This window comes from Indicator indicator, chromosome Z (genome assembly GCF_027791375.1).
Source record: "Indicator indicator isolate 239-I01 chromosome Z, UM_Iind_1.1, whole genome shotgun sequence".
Lineage (NCBI taxonomy): Eukaryota > Metazoa > Chordata > Aves > Piciformes > Indicatoridae > Indicator > Indicator indicator.
In genome coordinates, this window is record NC_072053.1 from 73,966,657 (window position 1) to 73,981,075 (window position 14,419).

Here is a 14,419-nt window from a genome sequence, read left to right on the forward strand (position 1 = left end):
TAATAGCTATCTCAGGCAACTACAAATAAGGTATTTATCAGTTTTACTTTTACTTTACTATCATAAAGGCATGTGCCTTTTGCTTGTAATTCTATGAAGAATTAAAGCTCTAGAGTAAAGAAACTTTCAGCTTACCTCTTTGTATTCATTGATCAGCTTTGTAAGTCCATTTAAAAGCATTGGGCCTAATGGCTTTATTTTACTTTCTGGACAACTGCAATCAGAGACACCAAAAACCAAAATATTATCTTTTGTATCCCTTCAAAGTACCTTCTCTCAGTACTTTTTCTCAGTTTGGTTAAGATGAGAAAGTACAGCTCTGTATGTGCAAGCACACACAAGCAAATTCCAGGATTAAACCTGCTTTCTCTGAGTTTTTGTCTTTGCCCTCAGTTTAGTGGCTTTTAGGCAAATAGCTAAAAACCAGTGTGCTCACCCTGAATTACTTACATGATACAAATATGATGCACAAACTGCAAGGACAGACTTCTCAGTTTTGCATTTGTGTTGGCACCAAAGAGTCCATCATAAACCACCTGGCCAAAAGAAATAAAAAAGCAGATCAGAGGGTGTCTGGCTTCACTTTCAAAGGTTTTCCAATTTCCCTTCTTCTTTAAACACTGTCATCAGTAACAGTGCTCTGCTTTCCCTAACTACCAAAGGAACTATGTTATCAATCTCAGTAGGAAGAGCAGATTTGGAACACGAGCATTACCTGAATGTTAGCTGGGAAGGTTTCTGCAGCTTGCCTGGATCGCAGAAGATGAGGAACTATCTTTAGTTTAACACGGGTGCTGACTGACTCTCGTTTCATTTCTGGTTTCAGAACAGATCCCTGTCAGAAACAGAGCTCAAATCATACAGTGCAACTTTGGACAGATGTACTTTCAAGTTAGCTAAATTACCTTCTACTGCAAAGTAGAACATACTGAGGCAGAGAGAAAAACTATTCAATAGCAAAAATGTTCACTGAAAGCAAAGATCAAAGGATGTGATGTATTTAAGAACAAAAGATATGTATGTCTTCTGCAAATAAAATATGGCAACTATAATTACAGCTTCAGAAACTTAGCAGGTATGCAACTTTGATGACAAATCTTACCTCCTTGGTTTTCAGTGGTATATCCCCAAGATACACTTTATACATTTTGTTGACAATTGCAGGATTGTTCCAGTCAATTAAACTAAAGAAAAAAACACATTGAAAACCAACACGTTATAATTCCAACCTTCAGTTATTTTTTTAAGACATGTTTTACAGCATTCTGCATCATATTCATGTTATTCCCAGAGTATTAATAGATCTGGTTTGACTTCTAGTCACTCCTTCCCACAACCACATAATGTGTAACCATGAAGAATGCGAAGTGATTACAAATTTCACCTACAAATTCTGACAATGAAATTGCAAATAATTTGTGATAAACCTACACTGAAATAAGACATACAAACCATGGTGGTCTACCAGCTGAACACACAATGGTTATCTGCTAGCAAGTTTCTCCACATTCTTCAACCTTAGTGCTTTGGCATTTCACTAGAGAAAAGGGTATTTTTAATTCTAGGACTATTTCCTCTTGGTCTCTCAGATAAACTTGTCTGCCCACAATAACCGCATAACGCTAGCTGTTGATGGGACTGTTTGGAACACATACCCGAAACACAAACACATCCCCAAAAAACACAGTGCAGAACATATGAAGTTAAACATTCATGCTTCAGAAAAGTGAAAGAGATTGAACCACCTCTTTCTTTTAGTAAAGCAACTGCTTTACTAAATACATATATTCCTCATAAAAGACATTTAATAATGCATATTAACATGTATTTTGTCTACACAATATTCTGCTCTCCAGGCAAAGAATACCAACACAAAGGAAAGAGAAGCAGCCAAGCTTCTCCTTAACCAGGCTGTCATCACTGGCTAGAATCACCTGCCCTGCCATAACTGAGGCACATGAATAGACTCAAATGGAGAAAGTTTTGTATTACATGTATGACTTCAAGTTAAATACATCTCTAGTAAAACAGAAGTCACCTACACATTTCAGAGATAGGACTCTGTTACACCAAATCTCCTACATGAGCTAGCAAATTTATCATGATCAATGAGTCAGCAAATAGTACCAGCAGCAATTACTCTGGCCTCTTAATGGGATAAAGACAGAAGCAACGTCTTTAGATGATGAAAGGTGGACTGCAGATGAGCAAAACATTTAATAATGCAAAAAATGGTGGCTGCCATGCTTCCTAGATTATAGTTCACAATTACTGTGTCTTTACTCCCTGAACAAATTAAATCACAGGAACACAGAATGTTAGGGCTTAGAAGGGACCTCAGAAGATCATCTAGTCTAACCCCCTGCCAGAGCAAGATCACCTAGAGTAGGTGACACAGGAACACATCCAGGCAGGTTTTGAATGTCTCCAGAGAAGGACAATGTCTGGGTAGCCTGTTCCAATGTTTTGTCAGCCTCCCAGTGAAAAAGGTTTTTCCCGATGTTCATATGGAACCTCTTATGCTCCACCTTGCACCCACCGCCCTTCGTCTTATCATCGGGCATCTCTGAGAAGAGCCCAGCTCCGTCCTGCTGACACTTGCCCTTCACATATATATAAAACTTAATGAGGTCCAAGTTAAAAATACTTTTCTGGGAAAGACAACATAGGTACATAAACCATCTGTGATTGACTAACTACTGCCTTATTGACCATTGATAACCCGCAGAGGGCAATTAAGAAACTAAGTATTACGGGGTGCTCCAAACACCCCTTCTCCCACCTCCATCAGCAGAGGTTTGAATGGGGGAAGACAAAGGCAAGAAATTGCCTTCCTCTCCCCTGGGAGGCTTGGGCGGGAAACGTAAAATAGGCACCCATTCTTTCCACTGGGAGCTGAAGTCCCTCACATGTACTCACCTGTGGGAGAAGCCCGTGCTGGGATTTGGAATTGTGATTGGCCAGGTTCTTCACACCCACTATATACTGGCACCGGACACATTGTTTAGTGAAATCTTAAATAGAGTGACCAGAAAGTGGTCTGGGCACTCATTTTTGGACTCACTTTTGGAACTCTGCACTCACTCTGGACTCAGTTTTCTGGGATTTGTGCTACATTCGTGGCAAAATTGGAGAGCACCCGGACCTGGCTTCTCCCCTGACCTGCCTACCCTGGGGTCCTGCTCCCTGACTCGTGCTGGAGTTACCCTGCCTGCTGTAAAATTGTGGCTGTTAAATGGAACCCAGCTTGCACTGCTCAGACAGTGCTGCTCCATGAGTTTTGCCTCATGGGAGCTTTTGGCGGGTCCCTTTTACCTTTGGATTTGTGCCACGTGATTCATAAATTGGATTACAAACTCCAGTTCTGGAGCCCACCACCGAGCAGACCTAGGACTATCTTCAAATTCCTGCTCTGTCCTCGTGAATAAAATCTGACTCATTGGCTTTCCCTGGGGTCCTGGCTTGCCTCTGATTTTGTAAGTGGGGTAAAGCTATTTTGTGGCTTAGCCTTTTTTCCATTTTCTGAATTACCTAAATTGTACTAAAGCTGTCCATAAGCATCCTTGTAGAATTTGTGACCAAATAGAACCTGTAAATAAATTTAAGTAGTTTTGTACATAATTTTGGGGCAGGGTTTTTGGGAAAATTAAGATAACTATATTTTTGTAATTCCTGCCTTATTAATTTAATCCAAAGGAGTAAGAAAATAGCTAAAAAACAATACCAAAGATGATGGAAAACGAACAGCAAAGATGTCACCTCTGGAGCCAAATGATGTTCCTAGCTACAAGACAGTGAGCCAGACAATCCCCAGCCCTGTGAATACACTGAAGCTTCACAAGCACGTGGGAGTCACAACCGTCCTCCTTTCAGAGCACAGCCTCTCTGGAGCAACATATTAACTGCAGCTAGTACTGTCAGGAACACTAGAGCCACTTATTCCAAACATCCAAACTTTTACCTTTGTTTACTCTTCAGTTCAAGGTCTGCTGCAGTGGCAACACTGTGTCTTGTATCACTGGAGGCTACAACCAGGTGTATAACAGCTTCAAGTTCTGGCACTTGCTCAGCCTCAATGAATTTCACTATCCCCAGCTTACACTGCTCAACAGTGGGAAAAGTAAGGTAAGTGTTACTGACAAGAAATCCTAAATTACAATAACTGTAGCAGTTGGACTGTCTGAAATGAAGGCTTCAACTTGTTAAGGAGTTCAGCTGTCTCTTTAGCAGCACCATACTCTTGCTTTCTGTCAAAGTAGTCACTTGCAGCAAACTTACCAGCACTACAACTCGGGATACTCTATTATCTCTCTGCTAAAAAGGGACACCGCATCAACATTAGGAGTTTTGCAACACTCTTATTTTTTAGGAGGGAAATGCAAGACTAGGCTGCAGTCATGGTTGCTTCCTAACCAGCTCTGAGAGCTGCTGGCACCTCCTGGCACTGCAAAGCTCCTCAAAGTATGGTATGAACTCCCTCGGGGCAACCAACGACATGGTCAGAATTAGTTACATATTTTCTCTCCAGCCTTCCATTCGTCTGTTCCTAGTTGTCACTACCACCACACCTGGTGCACTGAGGATCAGCCCTGCGGCTTCAAGTACCTGTTCTAGCAGCTCTGGCGTCCATGGGCTATCTCCAATTACCCTTTTGGCTGCATAAAAGCTCATCCCTGGAGGCGGCTGAGGGATTCCAGGTCCTCCCACACTACTCGATGAAGAGCCCTGGGCTGATGGCATATTTTGTCGACTCTGAGACTCGTTCAGTACAAACCTAAGCAGGTGGGAAAGAAGTCTCATTAGAGGCTTTACCAACTCACATTGCCAGCTGAATTAGATGCTGGAATGGAGCAATAAACATAATCTGTCCGACTTCCCATATTCTTCTTTAATTAATCCCATGATGGTGACTTAAGACAGAATTATACTCAGTTGAGACTCAGATACCACTTATCCCAGTATATTCTGCAAGAGCCACACAAACCTCATTATATCTGTTTGAAAACAAACCTCAGGAAAGGGAAGGATCCACTGGAACTTCTGAAAAGCATTATGAACCACAAAGAATGATCTCTTTTGTATTAGAAGTGAAAACTCAGATAATATTACATTCAAGAAACTTGTATTTTTTAAAAGCTTTAACAATGTTTGATTGATTTCTATGAAAAATGTAAACCTAGCAAGGAAAATAACCAAGTATATGCAATACAATGAACTTTATGAAAAAATAAGTGTCTCAGAAAATGTCAGTTTTAGTGCTGGGCAGGGAAAGAAAGCAAAAACCACAGAGGTTAAGTTTACAGATATTAGTCTTTTCAAAGAATGGTCCAGACATAAATGCATCAAAAACTGTAGCGCAGAGACCAAGAATTACTTTGTTCCAGACAACCATAATCTGTTCTGCATTCAGCACAGAAGCAACAGAGGAAGTAAACAGACTCAACAAGAAGGATAAATGTTCATCCCACGTCTCACTAGTTAAAACTCCAAACGTTTGAACTTAATTATAAGCTTTAAGCCCTACAGTTAGGCTTTCTGGGTGTTTTACTGCATGCAGACTGGCAAAGCTAATTCATAACTGGATGATGACAGGGTAAGTTTTACCAGGCATACATTAGCTGTGAACCACTGCAAATGGTCTCACCTCAGGGAGTAAGATATCCTGACCCACAGGATGGCTCAAGACCCTCTCTCAGAAGCACCTTCTAAGAAAATTAAAGCTTCACTCCTATCTTTGCTGCCTCAGCATTTAAAATATGTTTGGCCAGAGCACAGAAAAATGGAAAAATGTGAAGTCTCATTGCAGAGCACAAGGAATTAATTTGCTGAAGCTACATCTACAGCAACGTGGGGCTGAAGCTAAGAGCATAAACCTGGGCCAGCTGAAGTGTGTGATCTGTGAACAGGGGAGGAGGCTAGACACTTTAAACGATAAGCTGTAAGACTCTACACACTTGAATGGTAAGTAAGTAGTGCCCAAAACATCTGATGGGAGCATGACCTCCAGCAAAGCTATATGGAGAAACATTATTTTAGGAGTAATGTTTCCTTTAGGTTAACAATCCACTTGGGTGAGTGAGAGTTAAGTGCTCAGAAAAATCCTACAAGAATCAATGAACAGTCAGAACAAATAAATGTGTTCTACTGTTAAAATTATTTGTTTGCTTTTAAAGCAAAAGCTTCCCTAGCAATAAAAAGATAGTGAAAAACAGATTTTGAGAAAGTATTGATTTTAAATGCTAGAAGGCTCCTAACAAGCAGTGATCAGTAAATTCAGGTTGCTCTGTAAATCGTTCTTGCTCTCAGAAACAGTGCTTATACCTAGACATGCCATCACAGTGAAAACATTTTTCATCAGAAGACAGATGAAAGACAAATCTTGTTATTAATGATTCAATTCATGAAAGTAACAGTTTTCAGACATTATGCTTGCTTACGACCTTGGAGGAATAAATCTTAAAACTCATCTGCAGGAAGATGAATACACATTTTGATCTGGCTTCTATTTTAAACTTTTGGTTATTTAACAAATAGCTTACACGTCTCATAGCTTCGCTTTGATCCCAAAAGAGGTCAAGGACAGAATAACATAACACCTAATTAAGTAGGGGAAAAAAAATGTTTTGTTAAACAAGGAAGAGAGCAATCCCATTCTTAAAATTAGAACCCTGCTTTATACCTGTAACTGGCTTCACTCAAACTAGGAAATAACAGAATATTTTAAATGAGTTTCAAGAGTGCAGTTTGTAAAGTACTAGAGAACACTGGTATTAACTCTTACTTACCCATAAGGCATAAGAAGAACATCCAACATAAAGTCCAAAAGCAGCTGTACAGTCTTTGGTTTTTCAGCAAGATTAAATGGAGAAGCTGCTGCTTTCAGCGGTTCAGCAGGGTATTTCATGTGAAAAAGGGTTGGTATTAGAAGATGCATTAGGCTGAAAAACAATTATATTTACTGCAACCATTAAAAAAAACCAAACAACACACCTGTTCATTAACATTCAAGAAAAAAAAAACAAACTTTAACAAACCTGCTCCTTAACAGGGAAAAAAAATTAACAAAAGTTAAACTGAAGTCCAGTGGCCTTTATTTGCCCCAGAAGGCACTTAAAAATGGAAACCAGAAGACAAATTAGGATTTATACTTACAAATAAATGTCTTCTGTTCATGTATACACACCTATCTCGAGTGATAAAGTCACTGCCTTTGTCCAGACTCTTAATGTTTTGTAATTACACCACAAAAGATAGTCCAGGACTGTCTCATCAGTCAAAAATTTCAGGTTTTAAATCTGAGTCTGCCTAGAGCAGAAGCTGACCAACATTGTTCACCTTCACCAAAGAGAGCACACAGACAAATTTTTTATACAATGTGTATCAGTAAAGGCAGACCCTCTAAAGCTCACTTCTTTCATGTACTTTTTGGACAGGGCAAAATCATGGTCCCAGAGAAGAGAATCAAGTATTGGCACACTGATCTCATTAACTGAAGCAACTCCTCACTGTTAAGACTTTTAAAGGCACTTTTAAAATATCTCTGCACTGTCACAGTGATGTAGAATGAATGAAGACATAATTTTAAAGCCATTTTCCAGTGCCAGTACAGAGGAACCCATTTCAATGTAAATAAGAAGGAATTCCATTATTAAGAGTTTTCTAGAAGTTCTTAATAAACAGCAGTTCCCAATACCAGTCTTTGTAAAAATTTATCTATTTACTACAATTTCAGTGTTTCAAGTTAGTCGGAATGTTGGTTATCTAACTATTTAGAGTGCTAAATATAAAACATTTACTCCTGTTCCTGCTATGGGACAGAGGATATTCACTGAAGGTCTGTCCTTAAGCTGGAAACCAGAATTTGATGAAGACGTATGGGGGATATGGACAAGTATACCCATCAAAACACAGGCCTCTTATCATACAGGGAGTCTGCTGCTACAGATCCTCCGTATCATTAAAGCATTAGACTACACGAATTCTTTGTACCATCCAAACTACTTGAATTACTAATCCAAATTGTGCAAGACAAGAACATTCTAAGCAATGAAGATATCCTTAAGAAAAATAAAAATCTTTGAAAACCAGTAAAAATAATTTGACTAAAACAATACCAACAGAATTCCAAGAATAAGTAGTTATACCTGTCCTGCTGTGGTTGAGGTTTTCCTTCCATTGCAGTGAGAAGAGTTGGAGCCAATTCACATTGTTTTTCCACAGGCAGACGGGGGTATCCCATCTTAACATAAATTATGGTAAAATTCTAAAGGAGTAGGGAAAAAACCACACTATAGCACACTGCAAAAGGAACGTCTGTTCTTTAGACTTTTGTGGTATATTGTGGCATGCAACTGGGTGTCAGAAACAACATATGTTTTGGAAGACTGATTTTTTTAATTCTAAGGCTTATTGGACTGACAGCTGTTAAAAGGGAGCTATTAAAATCCCTTCGCAGTAGGTCTTGCTGAGGCTCTACTTTAAGAAGAAAAAAAAAAAAAAAAACCTCTCTAGCTTCTCTCATTTGTTGCCAATTTCACCAAAAGCAGCTTTACCTGAGCAATAGCTTCAAGGAAAGTAAATATCATGTTCTCTCTTACCTATTTCTGAAATAAAATAGAAAGCAACACTGAATAAATACAAAATCAGCATCAATAGGCAAGGTTTCTTTTGAAAGCACGTTTCTCAATAATCACGATTAAAAGCTGCAAATGCAATCAGGAGTCCAGCAACAGGACAGCACATCAGAGCAATACTGAATGCTGGACTAACTGCTATGATGTGTCAAATCCAGCCAAGAGCAGTAGCAGTAAGATTTATGTGCTCAATGACCTGGCTGAAAGAAGTGTTGAAATGGAAAGCATTACACTTTACTAGACTGTATTTGTTATAATTTTATGAAGCTTCGTGGCACAAAACAACAGGCATCACTCAGATACACGGGGTTTTGATGTGCTCAGCCAATAGCACAGTTGATGTCCAACAAGATGACTCTTCTACTGTTCTGCAGAACACATGTACTCTCTGAGCCCCTGACTACTTCTAAAGGGAGCACTCCAGATAATCCCACTTGATTAAAGACAATTTGAGATTATTTCTATATTACTGCTACTTGAAGTCTAAATATATTTCTCTATCAGTTTCTACAATCCTGTATTTATGCCACACAAGTGAGTAGTCAAATGAGAAGGACAGAAAGTTTCCCTCTGATTTTATCACTTTCTTAAATAATGACTATTTGCAATAGATCGACCACAGTTGAATGAAAATTTACTTCATAGTTTCACAAAAACATTTTTAAACTTTCTGCACTTTTCAAACCACATTGAATGAAAACATTTATTAAAGTTTCTTCATCTACCGAACAAGGCTTTCTCATCTTTTCTTGCTCAAGTAAGATCCTGACCCTAAAAACATATAAAAACACAGCTTCTCACATGTACAGAGAAATAGAGATATTTTAAAAGTCTGATCCAGCACATTTCAAGGACTTGTAGTTGCTTGCAAAATGGAGCTTCTAACAATGAACAGACCCGCTACAAAACAAGCAATAATGAGTAACTATCAGTAATTTGAATAGAATCAATACTGTACTTCATTTATGAAACTAAGTTTCACCCACAGCAGACTAATTCTTAGTTTAAAAGCATCTCTCAACATTAACATCTTGACAATAACATCATAGCTAGGAAAACTGACAAAGCTAAACACAGGGACTTTAAAGAGTATTTTGCTTGTTACCAGTAAATCAGCAACCATTCTTGGAAGACCAGACACTTACAGTGACAAAAGACACTGCAGAAGGATCTTGATATTGAACAAGCAACGTCTCTACTGGAAGCTGAATTTTTGGACGACTTTTGATGCGTTTATTCAGATGAACCAGCAGCTCCATGACCTTACAGGAAGAAACCAAAAAAACCCACGTGAAAGAACTACTATTAATTTTACTACTTTGGACTCCACACATCACCCTCAGTTCACTAGGCTGGCCTATTACAAACAAATCAGGCCTGAGTTTCCTGATTATTTATTTGACCTCTTAAGAACACGATAGCCATAATTTATTGTATTACCTTGAAACAGTTCTGACATGTCTTAAGCCACTGTTAAGACAATCACATCGAAGGTCCTATCCATGCCACAACTGATAACCTCCATCAACTGAAGAAAATTCATGAGGAAGAGAAATGATTACTGAGGATGACCAGTTCTTTCTACACAGTTGTTTCAATTTGAGCCTGGCTTGGAAATCTGCATCGTTGCTCTATCTTGTGGCTGCCAAGTAACTCCCAACTCGCAACACAGAACAAACATACAAAAAAAACCATGCAATGAAAAAAAGCCTCACCCCTAAACAGCTTTTCAAATAAGAACAGCAAGTCTGTGTTTGGAGTGGAACAATACAGACCTGATATCCTTCAAGCAAGTGAAGGTAACAGGAGTCCTGTGAATGTCAGGCAGGAGCAAAGTGCAGCCCTGTCCTGGACAGGTAGAATCCCTGCCCTAAGGGCATGGTCTTGGGCTCTGGTGGACAGCAAACTGAGCAGGGGCCACAGTGTATTAAAATAAGAGAAGTGCAGAGTGGTACCTTCTTGTGACAAGGACTCAAGTAGTGGAGTGGGGGTTCAAAAATTCGTGCAGTCTCTATGCTCAGAGGGTTTAAAAGACCAATGCCAGTAAAACCTTCAGCATCCTGGTCTGAATTTTTACTGGATCATTTTAAGCAGGAGCTTGGTCTGGAGACCTTTCGAGGTCCCTTCTAAGATGAATCCATGATTCTACAGTCCTATGAAGAAGATTCCTAGCATAGCATCAGCAAAGTATAAATTATAAATCCAGTAAACGAGATGCCATAGCTCAACAGAGGAACTTCAAAAACTACAATCTCCACGCTGGAACAAGAGGTTCTGAAAAGTCTGAACTGAACATCTACATCTCGTTAACAAACTATCAGATTGTCAAACAAGGTGGTGCAGAAACCTAAATGACATTAAGTGGAGTCAGCTCAGCTCCAGCAAAATCAGAAACAGTCCTAGCTGCATGTGGGCTTCAAGCAATCTAGATCAAAAAGACCAGGGTAAGCATGCTGTCCTGTGCTTTTGATGGCTCATAGACAGTATGGAGAAAAAAGCAGCTAAACTGTAGTCACTGAAATCATGGAAACCACAGAACCATATACTTGGCTGAGCTGCATATGAGCTACAACATCACCTTTGCAAAAGCTCCCTCCATGGACAAAATAAAGTCCAGCTATAACACAGAGAAACTGCATACCTGACCACAAGCAGGTGCTTGAGACCATCAATGAGATGACAAACAAGCCATGCTGACAGCTATCAAATTTTGCTGCTGCAAAATTACTGTAATAGCAGTCCAGAATTCCTATTATTTTAGGGAGGAATAAAAAACCAAACACCATCTGTGTGCCCACTTCTTTCGTGAAGGAAGAGAAACACATGACTATGAGAGCATTTGAGGAGCCTGTTCAAATTACCCATGGTGGTTGGTGAAAAACAGACATAGCTGGATTTGGGTATGTGTGAGGGCTTAGCTCATGTCCCACTTCTCTAATGACCAATATAACATCAGTCCACTCCAGATGTCATCTAGCAGTACTCTTCTGACCTGAATCAGGCACATGCCTGCACTTCCAAGTATGACTGACTGCTTCTTATGTTTTTGCTGGCTTCAAGCGGGCTGCCCAATGTGATGCCAGTGCATCAATACTTCTATAAGCACTTCTGACCCAGCAGAGGGAATTCACCTTGGGTTAGTTCTTTCTGTGACACTGTTAGGGGAACCTGATTTGGCAGAAGACATGCTAGAGCTGAATTTAACACATTAAACCTGTTTGAGGGGGATTACCTTTTAAGAGTAAACGGATTAAGAAGGTATAGACATTACAAGCTTATCCACATAGCTATACTGCACTCTACATTTGAGCATGCATGAGGACAAGGAGCTCAAATTACTGCATGTTGCAGTAACATTGCTCTGACAGTCACAAAATTAAGGGCACAGAGGAGACCAATAAAGCAATGTTAAGGCAGTAGGAAGAAAAATGGAGTTTTCATTTCCCGTTTTCATTCTAGCACTATAATCTTGAGAAGTTTGAGAAGTCAGAGCAAAATCCGAATGTACTGAACTACACTGTGCTTCTAAAGCTGGGTGAGAGGAAGCTGAACAATTGTATTGATTGCTTCAGCAGCAAACTATTAACACAGGTGTTTATTTTTGTTCATGTACCTATCCTATCAAAAGCTATACTGTCAGTTCAACTAAAATGGTGTAAGTTTTCAAACCACAATTGACTATGCTGGCATATTTTTTTTGTTGTTCCCATTGTGGGGTTTTTTTGACCAATACAATAATTGAGGGAGAAAAATACAACACGGGGTGGCAGAGCTCTGTCACTGCCTATGATCAGTTAGTGGGTGAATAAAGAGTCTTCTCTTTCCACCCTGTTTCACCTACTGTATAAGCCTCTATTAGAACACTTTTCTGAAAATCTGAGTGCTCATGTAAAAATAACCTGTATTTTTATTTTATTTAGATTGTCTGAAGATGATTTTCAGGCTGGAGCTGAACAACAGGCATATTATTTGTGGTCCACCAGGAAAAAATTAGTATTGGAAAGTTAGGGTGTTTGTGTTCAGATGTCAATAGCATTTGAAAGTACAGCAGATTTCTTCAGATAGTTTTCGACCACATTAATGGCCAAGCAAGGGCAAGTAGAAAACGGAAAACCTGAGTTCTGGTGTAACAGGAAAAGGGACGTTGTACATTGTACAGGTTTAATTGCAAGTTACACACTCCACAGTAAACCTTCACCAATGTTCTCTAAAGGCAAAAACTACAAATAATTTGTAAATTTTATGTTGTGTACTATATGTAAAAAATACAAACATCAATAAAACTAATACATACAGAGCATTCTTATTCCATTTTGAATTTATTATGAAACTAGAATACTGAGGAGAGTCAACTTCCCTTCACTGGTGTGGCAAGAGCAGAATTCAAGTCAATATCCTTGGCTTCAATGGATCCAACAAATGCTAAGAAGTACAGGGAAGTGCTGTAATTGCTTATCATTATCTTGTATAGATAAAAATCTATAATTTAAACAAGTAGAAGAAAGAAGAAGGAATGAGCTTAATTTCAATCTTCGTTCTAACACAAAAATAATACATTGTAAGAATGCTGTGTGGTTTTGAGAGGTCTCTTAAAATTCAGTTTTCAAATGAGTAGTCCTCCCCCTTCCTGAATCTCTCAGCACTCAAAAAGTCCCAGACAATGCATCTGAGCCAGCCCTATGTAAGAGACTAAATCTTGTCTCTCTTGATGCGAATCAAGGAAGATAAAATCACCTTTGCTCCCTGCCCAGGCAACAGCTGCCCAGGGAGGGGATGGTGAAAAGACTCTCTGGAAAGCCCCAGCAAAAGATAACACTGCTGTGAAGGACCAGCCTGATGGGTCAGCTCTACCTACTGATAGCACACCTGGCAGTAACGCATTAATGTGACCCGGGTGTGGGCCAGGGGAAGCTGTGATTAACTGAATAAAAGACACTGAGCCTTAGCAGCTGGGACAGAGAGAAAAACCACCACCATGGAACATCCAGCCTGAAAGCAGTCCAGGAACCCTCTCCACCACCAGCAAAGCCATACCCTAAGTTTTGCCCACTGTCAGAAGAAAAGAAGAATTCCTGGAGAAACAAAGAGACATCTTTACTGAAGATACCACATGTTGAAGGCTGCTCAGAGAGGGACTTGGACTTTGGGCTCTCCCTGCCCTCCTCCAGGGAGGACAGCACAAGCCAAGGATGACATCTCCTCCAGGCCAAAGCGGCAGCACCCTTCCTCAGACCTCCTTGGACCTAAATCGTCTTGGGCCAGGCGGGAGTGAGGGGATGGTAATATAATTCTTCCTCTTTCCTGCTCTCTCTCTCTTTCTCCGTTTTTCCTCTGTCTCCCTCCTTCTGTTCCATCCACTTTACTCTGTCAATAAATAGCTGCGCTTTTGTTATTTGGCCTTGTTTGTGCCTTTAATTTCACAACACAGGAATATTCAAAAAAAGAACTGAGTCTTTCTCCCTCTCCAAACCGAGACACCCTGAGAGTGCCACCTCCTCCAAGTCCTTAACTTGGGTTCCTGCTTGCTGTGGTGCCTCTGTGTTACCCTGGCTTGTGGAGATGGTTCTTTGATGGGCTGATGGCTCCAAAGATGGGTCTGGAAGTAACTAGAGCAGGGTGTTACACAGATTTTTCCACTTGCTATTGCGTCTGTACTCCTTTTCATCTCTTCAAGATGAGCTTTTATCCTTTAACCTAATACAGGGTACTGAACTCCTCAGGTACATACTGAATTCCATCTCCAAAACAGCTTGGTACTTGGCTCCTACACCTGTAACTAGGTCACG

At 39.9% G+C, this 14,419-nt stretch overlaps 1 protein-coding gene across 2 annotated transcripts in view; it reads right to left on the minus strand.

Annotated features, from left to right (window-relative positions):
- Positions 1-14,419, minus strand: part of ECPAS (Ecm29 proteasome adaptor and scaffold) — a 65,494-nt gene that overhangs the window by 41,303 nt on the left and 9,772 nt on the right. For both annotated transcript variants that reach the window (XM_054398260.1, XM_054398261.1), the window contains exons 3-11: positions 9,779-9,895; positions 8,145-8,263; positions 6,786-6,938; positions 4,606-4,774; positions 3,962-4,101; positions 1,103-1,184; positions 716-835; positions 451-536; positions 136-214 (exon numbers count right to left, since the gene is read on the minus strand). In XM_054398260.1, coding sequence (XP_054254235.1) covers positions 136-214; positions 451-536; positions 716-835; positions 1,103-1,184; positions 3,962-4,101; positions 4,606-4,774; positions 6,786-6,938; positions 8,145-8,263; positions 9,779-9,895 — 1,065 coding nt within the window. The remainder of the gene's footprint in view (positions 1-135; positions 215-450; positions 537-715; positions 836-1,102; positions 1,185-3,961; positions 4,102-4,605; positions 4,775-6,785; positions 6,939-8,144; positions 8,264-9,778; positions 9,896-14,419) is intronic.